Raw genomic sequence first — 18,846 nt, forward strand, 5'->3', positions numbered from 1 at the left:
GCTCAGCCTCTTTCTATGCCTTCGATTCAGCATGAGAGAAGCCAGCAACTCACTGACCTTTACAGATGGGTTTCAGTCACTATGTGTTTCTCTCAGATTCTGTTGCCTTTTTTGTGCTTTCTCCTCTTGTCATTTCCCTAACATGGTGGTTCTCATCCACCATATCTGTTAGTTCTTCTTTGCTACCTCTCCTCTTTCTATCTTTCAACCCAGAGTGGGTTCAGGTTTTGTCACTGCTCTTTCCTCGGAAATCTCCTCTCTAACTGCTGTGGAATCTTCTAGTTTCATCATTCTGTTTACTCCTGCCGTTAAAAGGGTGTTACCAAAATGTTCTGCTTGATATTTGAATAGCAGTAGTGGGGCAAGAATAATTTTGGTGTTTATCCCATTACGTATATGCTACTTACAGATAGAGGACTTCAGGTTCTAGCTGACCAGTATCTTTTCATGGCTAAATTTACATCAAATGAATTGAGAGTGGGGGGAAATACACGCTTTAATGTGATTAACATGGCTACCATGGACTAATTTTGTGTCCATACTAGAATTTTCATCTACATTGGCCAACCTTGCTAAACACTGCTTGTTCCCTTCAACTGATGTTGAAAGTGATTGTGCTATTTGTGTGGCTCAGAGTCAAAAGTTAATCATTGTGATAGAATTAAGGGGTGTGGCATGCTTTGCTGCAACAGACGTTGAGTGCTGTTGATCCTGTCCACACAGGGAGACAGCCATTTCAACACTGGCTGAGAGGGAGCACCAAGGAATGAAGCTGTGTTGGGTGTCAGTTGTTCAAGTATACCTGAAAGCCCAGTTTGGATACAGCTCCGGACTACTGCATTCATACATTGCACTTGACATTGGCAGTGCAATAAAGACAACTTTCATTGTGCATACTACAGGCAGTCTGCAAAGGCATCAAGATATTCAAAATACAATGAAGTTCATGATCACTTTATTTCTCAGCTTCCCAGTGAGCATCACTTTTTGCTTTTTTTTAAGTAGTTAATCTTTTGAATCAAATTGAAACCTGGTTGATAGAATTGCTTTGAGGTATTTTCATTGCATAGGCCTACCCATTTATTTTGCTGTTCTGCAGCTTCTCTATATTTTTGCTATTTACGTTTTTATTAAATTTATTTTGACATATGACAACCTGTGTGTCCATCATATGCTCTGGATGTTTATTGTCTATATTAACATAAAATAAGTCTCTAACTTAATACATTCTTTCAATCCCTCCCTAAAAGCCTAGGGAAAAAATGAGCTTTGCAGCATGTGCAAACTTCTCAGGTATGGGAGCAAATTCCAAAGTCAAGGTGGTGTTGCAGAGAGTGGCTTTCCATCTTGTGTATAAAGAAGGGTGCTGAAGCACCTCTATTAGACTCAACTGTGAATCATAGAATATCAGGGTTGGAAGGTACCTCAGGAGGTCATCTAGTCCAACCCCCTGCTCAAAAGCAGGACCCATCCCCAATTAAATCATCCCAGCCAGGGCTTTGTCAAGCCTGACCTTAGAAGTTTTTAAGGAAGGAGATTCCACCACCTCCCTAGGCAACGCATTCCAGTGTTTCACCACCCTCCTAGTGAAAAAGTTTTTCCTAATATCCAACCTAAACCTCTCCCACTGCAACTTGAGACCATTACTCCTTGTTCTGTCATCTGCTACCACTGAGAACAGTCTAGAACCATCCTCTCTGGAACCACCTCCCAGGTAGTTGAAAGCAGCTATCAAATCCCCCCTCATTCTTCTCTTCCGCAGACTAAACAATCCCAGTTCCCTCAGCCTCTCCTCATAAGTCATGTGTTCCAGACCCCTAATCATTTTTGTTGCCCTTCGCTGGACTCTTTCCAATTTTTCCACATCCTTCTTGTAGTGTGGGTCCAAAACTGGACACAGTACTCCAGATGAGGCCTCACCAATGTCAAATAGAGGGGGACGTCTATCTGCTCGCTATGCCCCCACTTATACATCCCAAAATGCCATTGGCCTTCTTGGCAACAATGGCACACTGCTGACTCGTATCCAGCTTCTCGTCCACTGTCACCCCTAGGTCCTTTTCCGCAGAACTGCTGCCTAGCCATTCGGTCCCTAGTCTGTAGCTGTGCATTGGGTTCTTCCGTCCTAAGTGCAGGACCCTGCACTTATCCTTATTGAACCTCATCAGATTTCTTTTGGCCCAATCCTCCAATTTGTCTAGGTCCCTCTGTATCCTATCCCTGCCCTCCAGCGTATCTACCACTCCTCTCAGTTTAGTATCATCCGCAAATTTGCTGAGAGTGCAATCCACACCATCCTCCAGATCATTTATGAAGATATTGAACAAAACCGGCCCCAGGACCGACCCCTGGGGCACTCAACTTGACACCTGCTGCCAACTAGACATGGAGCCATTGATCACTACCCGTTGAGCCTGACAATCTAGCCAACTTTCTACCCACCTTATAGTGCATTCATCCAGCCCGTACTTCTTTAACTTGCTGATAAGAATACGGTGGGAGACCGTGTCAAAAGCTTTGCTAAAGTCAAGATACAATACATCCACTGCTTTCCCTTCATCCACAGAACCAGTAATCTCATCATAGAAGGCGATTAGATTAGTCAGGCATGACCTTCCCTTGGTGAATCCATGCTGACTGTTCCTGATCACTTTCCTCTCATGTAAGTGCTTCAGGATTGATTCTTTGAGGACCTGCTCCATGATTTTTCCAGGGACTGAGGTGAGGCTGACTGGCCTGTAGTTCCCAGGATCCTCCTCCTTCCCTTTTTTAAAGATTGGCACTACATTAGCCTTTTTCCAGTCATCTGGGACTTCCCCCGTTCGCCATGAGTTTTCAAAGATAATGGCCAATGGCTCTGCAATCACAGCCGCCAGTTCCTTTAGCACTCTCGGATGCAACTCGTCCGGCCCCATGGACTTGTGCACGTCCAGCTTTTCTAAATAGTCCCTAACCACCTCTTTCTCCACAGAGGGCTGGCCATCTATTCCCCATGTTGTGATGCCCAGCGTAGCAGTCTGGGAGCTGACCTTGTTAGTGAAGACAGAGTCAAAAAAAGCATTGAGTACATTAGCTTTTTCCACATCTTCTGTCACTAGGTTGCCTTCCTCATTCATTAAGGGGCCCACACTTTCCTTGGCTTTCTTCTTGTTGCCAACATACCTGAAGAAACCCTTCTTGTTACTCTTAACAGCTCTCGCTAGCTGCAACTCCAGGTGCGATTTGGCCCTCCTAATTTCATTCCTACATGCCCGAGCAATATTTTTATACTCTTCCCTGGTCATATGTCCAACCTTCCACTTCTTGTAAGCTTCTTTTTTATGCTCAAGATCCGCTAGGATTTCACCGTTAAGCCAAGCTGGTCGCCTGCCATATTTACTATTCTTTCGACACATCGGGATGGTTTGTCCCTGTAACCTCAACAGGGATTCCTTGAAATACAGCCAGCTCTCCTGGACTCCTTTCCCCTTCATGTTAGTCCCCCAGGGGATCCTACCCATCCGTTCCCTGAGGGAGTCGAAGTCTGCTTTCCTGAAGTCCAGGGTCCGTATCCTGCTGCTTACCTTTCTTCCCTGTGTCAGGATCCTGAACTCAACCAACTCATGGTCACTGCCTCCCAAATTCCCGTCCACTTTTGCTTCCCCCACTAATTCTTCCCGGTTTGTGAGCAGCAGGTCAAGAAAAGCTCCCCCCCTAGTTGGCTCCTCTAGCACTTGCACCAGGAAATTGTCCCTTATGCTTTCCAGAAACTTCCTGGATTGTCTATGCACCGCTGTATTGCTCTCCCAGCAGATATCAGGAAAATTAAAGTCACCCATGAGAACCAGGGCATGCGATCTAGTAGCTTCCGCGAGCTGCCGGAAGAAAGCCTCATTCACCTCATCCCCCTGGTCCGGTGGTCTATAGCAGACTCCCACCACTACATCACTCTTGTTGCTCACACTTCTAAACTTAATCCAGAGACACTCAGGTTTTTCTGCAGTTTCGTACCAGAGCTCTGAGCAGTCATACTGCTCCCTTACATACAGTGCTACTCCCCCACCTTTTCTGCCCTGCCTGTCCTTCCTGAACAGTTTATAACCATCCATGACAGTACTCCAGTCATGTGAGTTATCCCGCCAAGTCTCTGTTATTCCAATCACGTCATAATTCCTCGACATCACCAGGACCTCCAGTGGTTGTACTGCATGAGGAAAGATAGGCAGCATGGATTAAAAATGACGCAATTTTCTAAATCTGGTTTTAAAACTCAGATATTTTTATTTGCATAGTTCTAGTTTTTTACTGTCTTCCTATTTTATAGTATTTAACTGCTAACATGAGTGTTTTCTACTTTTGTTTAGTTTCCCAGCTGTTAGTAGAATTTAGGATTTTGCATAGAGAAATTTTTCTTAAGAAGTTTCATGCTTAAAATGCTGTGCGTGTTGAAAAAGATAAATCCAGTGTTTCATTAACATCCTTTCAGTGAAAACAACACAAGTCCATGCTATGCTTGCATTCAGCAGCATCTTTCAGTATATTGAACTGCCACAAGTCAAGAAAGCTGAAATTCTTTGCTTTCATCAGTGTTTGCAGTTTGAAGTCAATGAAGCTTGCTTTTGAAAACCATACTTATAGGCTCCTAAACCCATACTTAAGCACCTAAACTTAGGCTTCTGGTTTTTTTTGAAAGTTTTGGCCTGTGTGTTTAAAAAGTTAACTTTTGTGTACGGAAAGTATGAATAACACTTGTTAATTCTAGAGCAATTTTGATTTGAAATGTCAAACATTTTATGCCACTAACACTTTTTAGAATAAAAATACAACTTTATCCCTGGTGGTGCAAACGCTTATTATACACATGCTTAACTTTAAATATATGAGTAGTTCCACTGAAATCAGTAGGGCTATTCATGTAGCTAAAGTTACATAGTTGCTAAAGGAGGACTCAAGGACGATAAGGCCATTGCGGAGAAACTAAATGAATTAATTGCATCGGTCATCACGGCTGAGAATGTGGGGGAGATTGCTAAACCTGAGCCATTCTTTTTAGGTGACAAATCTGAGGAACAGTCCCAGATTGAGGTGTCATTAGAGGAGGTTTTGGAACAAATTGATAGATTTAACAGTAATAAGTCACCAGTACCAGATGGTATTCACCCAAGAGTTCTGAAGGAGTTCAAATGGAACTACTAACTGTAGTGCTTCTGTACCAAATGACTGGAGGGTAGCTAATGAGACGCCAATTTTTAAAAAGGGCTCCAGAAGTGATTCCAGCAATTACAGGCTGGTAAACCTGACTTCAGTACCAAGCAAACTGATTTGAAACTATAGTAAAGAACAAAATTGTCAGACACCTAGATGCACATAATTTGTTAGGGAAGAGTCAACATCACTTTTGTAAAGGGAAACAATGCCTCACCATTCTACTAGAATTATTTGAGGGGGTCAACAAGCAATTGGACAAGGGGGATCCAGCGGATATATTGTACTTGGATTTTCAGAAGGCCTTTGGCAAGGTCCCTCACCAAAGGCTCTTAAGCAAAGTAAGCTGCTATGGGATAAGAGGGAAGGCCCTCTCACGGATTGGTGACTGGTTAAAAGATAGGAAAGAAAGGATAGGAATAAATGGTCAGTTTTCAGAATGGAGAGGTAAATAGTGGTGTCCCCCAGAGGTCTGTACTGGGCCCAGTCCTATTCAACATATATTCATAAATGATCTGGAAAAAGGGGCAAATAGTGAGGTGGCAAAATTTGCAGATGATGAGATAGTTAAATCCCAGGTAGATTGTGAAGGGCTACAAAAGGATCTTTCAAAACTGGGTGACTGGGCAACCAAATGGCAGATGAAATTCAGTGTTGATAAATGCAAAGTAATGCACATTGGAAAACATAATCCTAACTATACATATAAAATGATGGGGTCTAAATTAGCTGTTACTATGCAAGAAAGATCTTGGAGTCGTGGATAGTTCTCTGAAAACATCCACTCAATATGCAGCGGCAGTCAAAAAAGCGAACAGAATGTTGGGCATCATTAAGATAGGGATAGTTAATAAGACACAAAATATCATATTGCCTCTATATAAATCCGTGATATGCCTACATCTTGAATACTGTGTGCAGATGTAGTCGCCCCATCTCAAAAAAGATATATTGGAATTGGAAAAGGTTCAGAAAAGGGCAACAAAAATAATTAGTGGTATGGAACGGCTGCCGTATGAGGAGAGATTAATAAGATGGGGACTTTTCAAATTTGAAAAGAGACGACTAAGGCGGGGATGTGATAGAGGTCTATAAAATCATAACTGCTGTGGAGCAAGTAAATAAGGAAGTGTTGTTTACTCCTTCTAACACAAGAACTAAGGGTCATCAAATGAAATTAATAGGCAGCAGGCTTAAAACAAAAGGAAGTATTTTTTTCACACAATGCAGAGTCAACTTGTGGAAATCCTTACCAGAGGATGTTGTGAAGGACAAGATTATAACAGGGTTCAAAAAACTAGATAAATTCATGGAGGACAGTCCCATCAGTGGCTATTAGCAAGAATGGACTGGGATGGTGTCCCTACCCTCTGTTTGCCAGAAGCTGGGAATAGGCGACAGGATGGATCACTTGATGATTACCGGTTCCGTTCATTCCCTCTGAAGCACCTGGCATTGACCACGGTCAGAAGACAGGATACTGGGCTAGATGGGCCGTTGGTCTTTTCCAGTATGACAGTTCTTATGTTCTTAAGTTTCAATATTTCGTGTGTTTTGCCTATAACAGTTTTGTGAATTTCAAATATCCTACTAATAACGTTTGACAGATTTGGGAATGACTGTGTCAAATTCTGAACTCCATTTTGTTGTGAGATCACCTTTTCTTTTTAGAGGCTCCACTTTGCGCCGTAATCTTCATTTAGGAGCATGACCTTCATGATATATTGTAACTTTCCTTGTGGATTAGAGCGGTGGTTCTCAAACTCTGGGTTGCAACCCCATTTTAATGGGGTCGCCAGGGCTGGCTTTGACTTGCTTCAGCCCTGGGTGGCAGGGCTCAGGTTATAGGCCCCCTTCCTGGGGCTGAAGCCTTTGGGCTTTGGCTCCCTACCAGAGGAGGTGGGGCTTTGGCTTTGCCACCCCTGCCCCCCAGGATGGTGAGGCCTGGGGGGGCCCAGGCTTCGGTCCAGTCTCCTGGGGTCCTGTAGTAATTTTTGTTTTCAGAAGGAGGTTGAGCTACAATGAAGTTTGAGAACCCCTGGATTAGAGCATCCATTTTGTAGTAGAGGCTCAACACCTAGTTGAATTACTATTTGGGAAGCTGGTACAGAGCAGTCTATCAATACGGTCTCTGAGTTACTGGCCTATATACAAGAACAACGAACATTCTACACAGAAGCTTGGCTGGGGGAAGGGGCTGGAGTTCCTCAGACTGGGCATACAGCTAAAGTGGATCAAAGATTATATTTAAGGGGTAACGTTCACAGACATCTGGTGGAAGACCAGGCCAGGTGGCAGGAAGGGCTGTCTAGCCGAAGGACGTTGACCAAATCCAGCAGTTACAGGAAGAGTGAGATCAGAGAAAAGGAGTGGGCTGCATTTGGGATTTTGTTTTTTCAAAGACCTGTAACCATGTAGTGCTGTTAAGAGTAAAATGCCTGTAGTTAAGAAATTCCTTTGCTAAGCCTGTATTCTTTGAGTGTCTGTCATGTTGTCTCTGAAGGGGTTAATGGAGAAGATCAGAGCACCTGCAGCGAGGTGACACTCTGAGGGATCCGTTTAGAAGCAGCTGGTGACACATGTATTAGCATTTAGAAGAGTTGAGGCACTGATTCTGGTGTGTAAGGCAGCTGGGCTACAAAGCCCAAAGTCCCAAGAGAGGGGTGCTGGGGTCTTTTAAGGTCAGAGGTATGCACCAGGGAACTGTCCTGAGAGAACACAGCTTGAACGTAAGAATGGCCATACTGCATTAGACCAATCGTCCGTCTAGCCCAGTATCCTGTCTTATGACAGTAGCCAATGCCAGGTGCTTCAGAGGGAACAGCCAGTCATTGAGTGATCCCATCCCCTGGGAGTGGACGACACTCCCAGCTTCTGGCAAACAGGGGCTAGGGACACTCAAAAGAGCATAGTGTTGCATTCCTGACCATCCTGGTTACTAGCCATTGATGAACCTATTCTCCATGAACTTACTTAGTACTTTTTTGAACCCTGTTAGAATCATAGAATATCAGCGTTGGCTGATTGACATTGACTTCCAGCGTTGGAAGGGATCAGGAGGTCATCTAGTCCAATCTCCTGCTGCTCAAAGCAGGCCCAATCCCCAATTTTTGCCCCAGATCCCTAAATGGTCACCTCAAGGATTGAACTCTCAACCCTGGGTTTAGCAGGCCAATGCTCAAACCACTGAGCTATCCCCTCCCCTCTAGTCTTGGCGTTCACAACATCCTCTGGCAAGGAGTTCCACAGGTAGACTGTGTGTTGTGTGAATAAATACTTGTTCTGTTTGTTTTAAACTTGCTGCTTATTAATGTCATTAGATGACACCCGGTTCCTGTGCTACATGAAGGACTAGCTAACATTTCCTTATTCATTTTCATAGGAATAGAACAAGTTAAAAATTACTTAGGCAAATTAGATATCTTCAAGTCACCAGGCCCTGATTAAATGCATCCTAGAATACTCAAGGAACTGACTGAGGAGTCATCTGAGCCATTAGTGATTATCTTTAGAAAATCATGGAAGACAGGAGACATTCCAGAAGACTGGAAGAGAGCAAATATTGTGCCCATCTATGAAAAGGGAAATAAAGACAATCCAGGGAATTACAGACCAGTCAGCTTAACTTCTGTACCCGGAAAGATAATGGAGCAAATAATTAAGCAATCAGTTTGCAAATAGAAGATAATAAGGTGATAAGTAACAGCATGGATTTATCAAGAACCCATCCCGTCAAACCAACCTGATAGCTTTCTTTGACAGGGTAACAAGCCTGTGGATAGGGAAGAAGCAGTAGACGTGGTATATCTTGACTTTAGTAAAGCTTTTGATACTATCTTGCATGACCTCATAAACAAACTAGGGAAATACAACCTAGATGGAGCTACTATAAAGTGGGTGCAAAACTGGTTGGAAAACTGTTCCCAGAGTTTGCAGACGATACCAAGCTGGAGTTGCAAGTGTTTTGAAGATAGGATTAAAATTCAAAATGATCTGGACAAACTGGAGAAATGGGCTGAAGTGAATAGGATGAAATTCAATAAGGACAATCGGTTGTTGCACACATACAAAATGGGAAATGACTGCCTAGGAAGGAGTACTGTGGAAAGGGATCTGGGGGTCATCGTGGACCACAAGCTAAATATGAATCAACAGCATAACACTGTTGCAAAAAAGGTGAACAATTCTGGGATGTAGAAGCAGGAGTGTTGTAAGCCAAATGCAAAAAGTAAATCATCTGCTCTACTCTGCACTGATTAGGCCTCAACCGAAATACTGTGTCCAGTGCTGGGCACCACATGTCAGGAAAGATGTGGACAAATTGGAGAGAGTCCAGAGAAGAGCGACAAAAAATGACTAAAGATCTAGAAAACATGACCTTTGAGGGAAGATTGAAAAAAATATACTTTTTTTAGTCTGGAAAAGACAAGGCTGAGAGGGGACATAACAGTTTTATCAAGTACATAAAAGATTGTAACAAGTAGAAGGGAGAAGATTTGTTCTTAACCTCTGAGGATAGGACAAGAAACAATGAGCTTAAATTGCAGTAAGGGAGGTTTAGGTTGGATATCAGGAAAAACTTCGTAACTGTCAGGGTAGTTAAGCACTGGAATAAGTTGCCTAGGGCGGTTGTGGAATCTCCACCATTGGAGATTTTTAAGAGCAGTTTAGATAACACTTAGTCCTGCCATGAGTGCAAGGAACTGGACTAGATGACCTCTCGAGGTCCCTTCCATTCCTATGCTACTATGATTTTCTTCACACCATTCACAATTTTATAGACCTCTATCATATCCCTTTTTAGTCATCTCTTTTCCAAGCTGAAAAATCCCTGTCTTAATTAATTTCTCCTCACATGAAAGCTGTTCCATACTCCTAGGAAAAGTGACTAGTCACGACTTGGTCTGTGGGGGTGGAGGAGGCTCAGGTGACTTAAAAACATGTGGGATCCATTAGTTGTTTACTCACAAGACTGGTGTCTTTGCAAAGAGAGGGACTGGGGCAGGTTCTGACAGTGGAATTTTGTAAAAAAAGCAATTCAACCAATTTTAACTTTAGATTAAAATTGATATTTCAAATTAGCTTTACAAAGCCTAGTTTAAATAAATGCTTTAAAAAAAATTAAATGAAGGTGATTTAAATTGTTCCACTCTGTAGATAGGTTAAAAATAATGCCCTAAATTTCACCCAGAAATCTTTTGTCAGTCAATGTAGATCCTAAAGCATTTATGTAATACTCCATTTAATGAGTGGACTCTTTTTCTGAATAGGTATAGTTTAAGTGGTCTCTTAATAGGCTCAAGTTAGCTGCATTACTGCAGGTGATAGAGGCATAGATAATTGTGGCAAGGTTCGTTTGGAAGCAGAATGTGAACAGTGCTCATGGCCACGTCCTCTAAGTCCTTGCCTGTAGTTGAAATGTTGGTTGCATGCTCTGCCAGGAGCCCCAGTATAATTTCTTCCAACTACAGGGTGATGTTTAACATAATGATCATATCACAGCCCATATCTCCTCACTGACTCTTCCAAGGGCCTCGTTTGCATGTTGGTCAGGAGGGGCTGACAGTACAGACACCTATCTCCTTCATAGGAGAGAAGCCTCATAGTAGAAGGTTTTGGTGTGGAACTGTAACTTTCTGATCTCTCAAAGATGGGACCGCTCCAAACAGAATTCATGCCTACCCGGTCAGTAGGCAAGTTAATGGAACCTCATAGTCAATGATTTCAAAAGCTGCTGACTGATCTGGTGGGCATAGATGTTCTAGGTTCCTCCACTGCAAGGAGGAAATCATTGAATAATGCCACTAAAGCTGTTTCTAGCCCATACCTGTGCTTAAACCCCAATTGGACAGGATAAGGGAAATTAAGAAACCAACTAGTGATAATCTCTGGAAAAAGATATTTTCTCGAGTAGGGGGCCTCAATAAATGCTTTAAGAATTACAAGCATGTGCCTTCCACTTACAAAAACTGTTAAATCTCAATCAGCAGTGGCTCCAGTAACTACTTGATGGCTTTCAACACCCAGGTAGGGCAAAAGGTCCAATTCACGCTGTAGCTTGAAGCCACCCCAAGTACCTTCATAACACTGAGTTTTTACCCTCAGCCTAAATGCCAGATTCAGACTGCACCCAACTTTATGAATAAAGCGTATAAGTGCATGGGACTCCCCGTGGTATTAGTACCTTTCTGAGCTGATCCATTTCTCCTCTTCCACAAAAAAACCCTAAAAATTAATTCTTTGGACAATGTCGACTTTGACATTGAATGCTGTTTCACAATGCTTTCCTTAAAGAACTTTTTCACAATCAGTAACTTCGATTCACAGAGATTGGTAGGTCCAAAACTGAGTGTTTTCTTCTCTACAAAGTTTGGCAATTCTTCTAAAATAAAACATCAATATTCTTGTGTTTTAAAATAAGAAGAAAATCCAAACATAGCCTTTCTATACATACAGGCGGCAATTTTACAATCAATGGGGCATAAGTGCACTTCAGTTCCTGCTCTTTGAGGTTGTTAGTAATAAGAAATGTTACTCATCATGCTATTAAACTGGAAAGTGTTCCTTGACAGCCTCATACAGTAAAGCTCTACAATAGGCTAACTCTTTGAGAGAGCCAAACTCAAGAAGGGTCAGACAATGAAGATGCATAAGAAATGAATGTCATTGGTTAGAAAGAAATGAGAGGAAGCTGAATTAAGGGGATTAAAGTGTTTATGTGATTAGTGGAGCACCTGGTTTCAAGCCTGACTAATATAGCCAAATAGCTTAACCGACCTAAATGGGCCAAGTGAAGTATAATCTGTATGTGAATTGCCTTGACAAACACACTGTAACAACCTTGTAGTCAAAGGCCAAAATTCAGACCTGGGGTAAGTGGATGCAACTTCACTGAAGTTTTTGCAGTTTATGTACCTACGCATGTGTAGGCTTGGGAGGATTTAATTTTAATTTATAGATGTTGATAAACGTCTGTTTAAGATTATGCACTGAAATTGATGGAATAGAATATTGACTGGATAACAGTTGGCAGGATCTCTCTACAATTTGTAAACCTCTTCCTAGCATTGAAAAATCCACACCCCTGAGCAACGCAGTTATACTGACCTAACCCCAGTGTAGACAGTGCTTTGTTGATGGGAGAGCTTCTCCAGTTGACATAGCTACCGCTTCTTGTGGAGGTGGATTAACTATGCAAACGGGAGAAGTTCACCTGTCGGTGTAGTAGCATCTTCATTACAGTGCTTCAGTAGCCGCTGCAGCTTTTTAAAATATAGACTTGCTATGAGAGCTGCTTGAATTTTAGTATCCTTTGCTTAAAATGATTGCAGTCCTCTCCACCTGCTTTTAATGAACATGTCCGTGTATCTATATAGTATCAACTAAAGAGCTCTCCAATTACAAACTGTACCTAGTGTAAAATCTGGAATGGGTACCTTCTGGGAGAGATGACCGCTTCAGTTCCCGACTCTTGGCTAGGACAATCTAATAGCATAAACAGTTTTATCTATCATCCAGGAACAACTAAACTGATTAGTGCATTTTGTTAACATTATATGATTGAACTGTTACGTAATAGTGGTTTACTCACCCAGAGCACAAATAATTCTAAGTACTATGAGCTAGACAGCACCTCTTATGCAGAAGGATGACACCACTTTTAAAAAGTCTTTCTAAATACTCTGAGCTGGTGTGAAGGAAACAGACTTGTTATCCTGGTTGGTAAGACTTTGGGCAGTGGGGGTGGGGGAAGAACCTGTTATTATGTATGTTAGGATCATGAGAGTTTATTTTTGGATCTATTTCAGGACATTTCAACCAAGCACATCAAGTTAATTGGTATAAGAGGAATAGACCCTACACTGGAGCACTTGAGAGCAACTTATTAAGGTAAACAGGCTGCAGTGGATTTCTGGATGGGTGAGTATTGGGGCGGGGGGAGGGGGAATACTCCCTACCCCCTTTTTTAAAAAAAAATAGGTTACTTGCAGAAATCCACAAACATTTTTCCAGCCTTGAATAATCTTCTGTCATAAAGTACACAAAGATTTGATGGTATCATACATGCAAATTCAGGTATGTGTTTGAGTTACCTTTATATTCTTCCCAGTGCCTGCAGCAGCACCAATGCAGTTCATTTACCAACAGCTGCTGTGAACTCTGTTTCTATTCTGTCCTTTCCATTGGCCCCGATTATATATTTAGCCTTATATAATACATAAAAGAAAATATCCAGGGCTAAAGTTTCTTTTGGCTTATTAAAAATACAGTTGTACTCTTGCTAGTGTCTACAAGAATAAACCCAGCAGCCTCCCCAAAACCACAGAAAACAAAATGCCATGTGCGAAATGAGTAGTGGATGAAGGAACCTGCAGTAGCATCTGATGTTGAGAAGAGAGGAGATAGGAAATGAATCTCTTACAACTTGTTAAAGAATTTTAGAGAAGGAGCCAGGACCTCAAATGAGCCTCTCTTTCTCCTATCCCTTGCAGTGGTTGGAATTAAAGGGTGGCAAAGTCAACATTTTTCTTTCTTCCTTTAGCCAGCTATTCCAACGGTACTCTAAGTACTCTTACCCTCTTTTCCTTCCCCCACCACTCTTCAGCTGGGCTGGAACTGTATGATAGGGTTGTGCTTTCTAATTCAGACTGTGAAGTAGTCTTGGTTAGCCTACACCTTGAGAGCATTAGTTAGTCCATGCAATGCAAGTCCTTTACTAAGCACGTAATTTGTGCATTTGGTGTTGAGATGTTTTCATACCATTTTAAGAGGAATAAAAACTGGTAACTTAAAATATCCGTGTTCTTGATCTTGCCTTGCAGTTGAGCAGAGGCAATGCTATTTGACCTCATTGTGCATACAAGAGAGGTATGGGGATAGGAAATTAAGCCTAAGTATTAAATGGCAACAAAAAGGTGATAATTGTGCTAAATTCTATTGATGTTTCCAACATTTATCTTGCTAAACTTAACAGCATATAGCTGTTCTATTGGCAAAATTTCTGTGAAACTGGTAATGGACCTCCATTCTTACTAGTGTGTTATGATGTGAGAGTGGTGTTAGGTAGCATAATGAGTAAAAGTTCTTATGAAAGAGAAGATAGAGATATTGAGCTGTCATTAAGATCTAATTAAGAAGAGAAAATAACTAAAAGGCTAGACTTTTTAAATTTTATGGAATATTTGCTATTTAAGAAATTAAATCTTGTACTTAAATTACTGTTTCTCTTTTACTTACATAACAGCTTATCTGGAATGGACAGAAGTTCTCTGGGAGGATTAGAACTGTCTGAACATACTTCTGGTTTACTAGGAACTACTGCCATGGCAACCGGTCTTGCAAATATAGGAAATTCTTTTGGAGGTCCGCCTAATACTCTAGTTTCTAGAACTAATAAATTCCAAAACCCATCTATAGAAGATGATGATGATGTTGTTTTTATTGAACCAATTCAACCTCCACAGACTTCTACATCACTGATATCTGATCAGAGAAATACTGCATTTATTTCATTAAAAAGCGACGAGCTTCAAGGAAATGATTCCAAAATGCTTCCTCCTTCAAAAGACTTAAGTTCTCAAAAGGGAAGTATAAGTGAGACAATTATTATTGATGATGAAGAAGATATTGAAACAAATCCAGGACAAGAGAAGAATGCTTCCAGTTTTAATGAACGAAGACTTCCAGAGTGTAAAAATAGATCCAGCGATATGGAATTCTCAGCTTCCAGTTTTTCAAGAAGTAAGGTAAATGCAGGAATAGGTAATAGTGGTATAACCACAGAACCAGACTCTGAAATTCAGATTGCTAATGTTACCACGTTAGAAACAGGTATGAGCTCTGTGAATGATGGTCATTTAGAAAATACTGAAGGGCGTGACATGAACTTAATGATTACACATGTAACATCACTGCAGAATACCAACTTGGGAGATGTGTCTAACGGACTGCAGTCAAGTAATTTTGGTGTTAATATACAAACATACACCCCATCTTTAACTTCACAGACCAAGACTGGTGTAGGACCTTTCAATCCTGGTAGAATGAATGTGGCTGGAGATGTGTTTCAAAATGGAGAATCTGTGACTCATCACAGTCCTGGTAAGTCATACGTTTAAATACCTTGCTAAGCTTATAAAATGTATAACATTTGAACAGTCCAAAATATTAATTTGTTTATATATAAAGTACAGAGCTACTAATATACACACATGCACACATACACTCTTAACTTCATTCTTAGAAAAGGAACTTTGGTTTTTTTTAATCTGTCGTTTTATTTGTGTATGAGTAGAATCTGCTCAATCAATGAGATGAAGTGTATACATCAGTAAACTTGTCTTGGATTAATAACTAGCTAGAAAAATGAATACTCCCTCCCCCTCCCCCCGTTAATACTTTGTGTATAATTACCTCATCTTTCAAAAAGACAATGCACATTTTTATGTGTAATTGACTTGGGATGCATGGAACCCAGTGTGCAGTCAGGGTGGCATGTGTGCACCTAGATAAATAGTGCACATTTGTTCATGGACTTAGTATCTGAGCCAAGCTTCTGTTTCTGAAGTTCTGTGGCTAGTATTATGCATCAAAGCCATTTTCCCTCAAAGTGGAGAAGCTTTAATTTACAGGTTTTGTTGTCCATGCTCTTTGAATAGTATTTGATGTGCAAAAGGATTAAGCGTGAGACACTAGAACAGTGGGTCTCAAACTTTTGTACTGGTGACCCCTTTCACATCGCAAGCCTCTGAGTGCGACCCCTCCCCCCTTATAAATTAAAAACACTGTTTTTATGTATTTAACACCATGATAAATGCTGGAGGTGAAGCAGGGTTTGTGGTGGCTGACAGCTCACGACCCCTCATGTAATAACCTCACAACTCCCTGATGGTCCCTGACCCCCAGTTTGAGAACCCCTGCCCTAGAACATTAATTGAATCATCATAATAGCAGCTGGCATTTTAAATTTAAGCTCTGTGAAGTATGTAATTTTTGTTTGTGTGATGTCTGGTACGTTTGAGGTCTAACCTGCTTGTGGCTTCTAGGTGTTCCCATAATATAACTGTTAATAGTTATATGTATGTTACCTTTTAGTACTACTTGTGCTAAAACTTATGTGCTATATGCTGTTAGGGGTAATTTGTTTTTGTTTAGGACAGCAGGAATAGCAGTAAACCTTACTTAGCTAACAACAGGTTCCACTAGGAGCAAAATGGGACAGTTGCAACTGCAGTTTTCTAGAGTTCACATTCTGCAGAATTTAAGCTTCCACCTAAATAATGAAGCTTTAATCTCACATTATGAAGATTAAGTTCTCTGCGTCAGTCAGTGCATTGCTGCCCTATTAAATTAGCCTCGTAGAAAACTATCTCAGATGAAGCCAGTAGCAAATGTATGAATTCCCCTTATTTCCCTGGTAGTGGTAAAAACTTTGGAGACTGGTTGGGATCATTTCAAAGGTGATCTAAAATATTCAGTTGGAATCCAGATGTATTGGAACTTAGCACAATTTGCCAATATGTTAATTTTATAATTCTCAGATAGCTTGGTAGCTTCTATCTAGATCAACAAGTATCTTGATAGCAGAGTTCTCTAGTTCTTGTATCACCAAAACTTACTTTTCAGAGTGTATTAATACATTTTATAGAGCATTTTAGAAGTATTAACTTAAAACTAAATACTTCTATCTAAATAAGAGCAAAGGAAATGCTGTGTTTCCTGACTAACTTGCAAAATTCATGTCAACTTGACAAGTTCATAGAATCATAGAATATCAGAGTTGGAAGGGACCTCAGGAGGTCATCTAGTCTAACCCCCTGCTCAAAGCAGGACCAGTCCCCAGTGTTTGCCCCAGATCCCTAAATGGCCCCCTCAAGGATTGAACTCAGAACCCTGGGTTTAGCAGGCCAATGCTCAAACCACTGAGCTATCCTTCCCCCCCCAAGTTCTGTAATTTGTGGATGGCTCTGTCCATTCTTATGAATCAGTCATATCTACTGTAACAAAAAAGCGAAACTCAAACTTGAAGAGCTTTTTGTTTTGTGTCGAGTGTCTCTAGATAGCTTGGACGTTCACATCAATTTTTAACTTTTTTGGAAGAATGCATTCCCATTTTTGTGACATTTGCTGGTACTTGATACACTAAAGACCTCAAAATGCATTGTTTTTTTGTGACATTACAAGTGGAAGACATGGGGACTTCTAGTACTTGTTAATGCAAAAATGCCTTTTGTATACCTTTCAAAACCAGCACATGCTTTTGCCCAAGGCACCAGAAAATTCCTCCTTTTACTGCTGGCCCAGAAGGCTTTGTGCATGGCTGCTAGTTTGATTGATGGGTCAGGTGCATACCAAAAATCTGCAAAATATGGAAACTGGTATACTAGCAGCATGAAGTAGAGTGAGTTCTGGCACCCTGGATTAATGGGGAAGAGAGGAGGAAAGGTTTCCTTGGGATTCAGTGAAGAGGGCCAACTATGGGAAGGAAGAAGGAAGGTTGATTCAGAATGGGGTGGGAGCTGAGAGAGTGTTGCAAAGGTCTGTATCTGTTGCACTTTCCAAATGTTGCTTATCTTCTGGGGGGAATAAAAAAGGTCTTTTCTACGCTTGTGGTCCTCACACATGAAAAGAACACAGTGAAGGGGAAAAGAAATAGGGAGAAGCGGGAGCAGAAAGGACTACCACAGGTAAAAAAGGGGAGAGACAGAGCAAGTGAAAAAAGGAAAAAGTCAAGTGAGAGCAGGAGCAAACGAAGAAGAAACGAGAGGAGGAAGGAGAGGGGGAGAGAGAAGAGAACTGTAGTGGAAACTACTTTTACAGGAGAAACAACTGAAACACGGTAGGTGTGGATCTCTTAGGTTTTATTTACAAAAGTAGGGGAAAGATTTTCTGGGTAACTTGTTTCTGCTCTCCTTTTCATACCCCCCCCCCTTTTTTTTTTGAATGACCCTCCAGTGAATACTTGTCAGCATTTTATCCGACAAGCTAGTCCTGCCCGATCAGAAATCTGTATATCATGAAGCATTTCCATCTTAAGTATAGCTACCAAGGATGTTTTCCCCAACATCCTGTGGTGCAGGGATATGGTGGAAGAAGTGGATAGAAAAATCTTACATGCTCTCAGATGTTACCATCTCCCCATATGATTGCTGCTCCTGCCTTTCACCATAACTGAAAACTTGGCACAAAGGATACTGTTTCCAACTACTGGAGTAGTTTTGCAAATCTTATGTCCAGCCCATTGTTGTATGAAGTCCAGTGTTGTATTAAGTCCATTGTGACTCTAAAGCAGAGTGGTCTTAAGACTTGAAGTAAGTCCATTGTTTCTGGGGAGCAGCCTTTAACAATGAATGCCTCAGAGCCGTAAGCTCTAGCAGTATCAGTCTGAGCACCCATAAAGCTTGTCACTCCAGGAGGGCATTGTAGAAGGCAGACACTAAAAAAGGATGTTCCCTAACAGAGCACTGGTGGGGTGGGGAGGAGAGCAACCTGAAGAAATGGAGACTTGGGGGCAACATGGGAATGAACCAAGGAAGGGGAGACACCTTTTTTGTGCTGAGATCAGGATTTAGGAGTGGTTTTGAAGAAAGGAAGGAGGGTGGTGGGATACAAGGAAAGATGAAGGAGGAAAAAGTGGTGAGACTCAAGGATGTGAAGAGAGTT

General features: G+C 41.4%; 1 protein-coding gene across 10 annotated transcripts in view; it reads left to right on the forward strand.

Moving 5' to 3' along the window:
- Positions 1–18,846, forward strand: part of ZMYM2 (zinc finger MYM-type containing 2) — a 185,814-nt gene that overhangs the window by 26,598 nt on the left and 140,370 nt on the right. For 9 of the 10 annotated variants that reach the window (XM_075127291.1, XM_075127313.1, XM_075127316.1 and 6 more), the window contains exons 3-4: positions 12,993–13,074; positions 14,429–15,285. In XM_075127291.1, coding sequence (XP_074983392.1) covers positions 14,439–15,285 — 847 coding nt within the window. In that variant the 5' untranslated portion in view covers positions 12,993–13,074; positions 14,429–14,438. The remainder of the gene's footprint in view (positions 1–12,992; positions 13,075–14,428; positions 15,286–18,846) is intronic. The other variant, XM_048845169.2, reaches the window with a different exon arrangement.

This window comes from Caretta caretta, chromosome 1 (genome assembly GCF_965140235.1).
Source record: "Caretta caretta isolate rCarCar2 chromosome 1, rCarCar1.hap1, whole genome shotgun sequence".
NCBI classification, from domain to species: Eukaryota; Metazoa; Chordata; order Testudines; family Cheloniidae; genus Caretta; species Caretta caretta.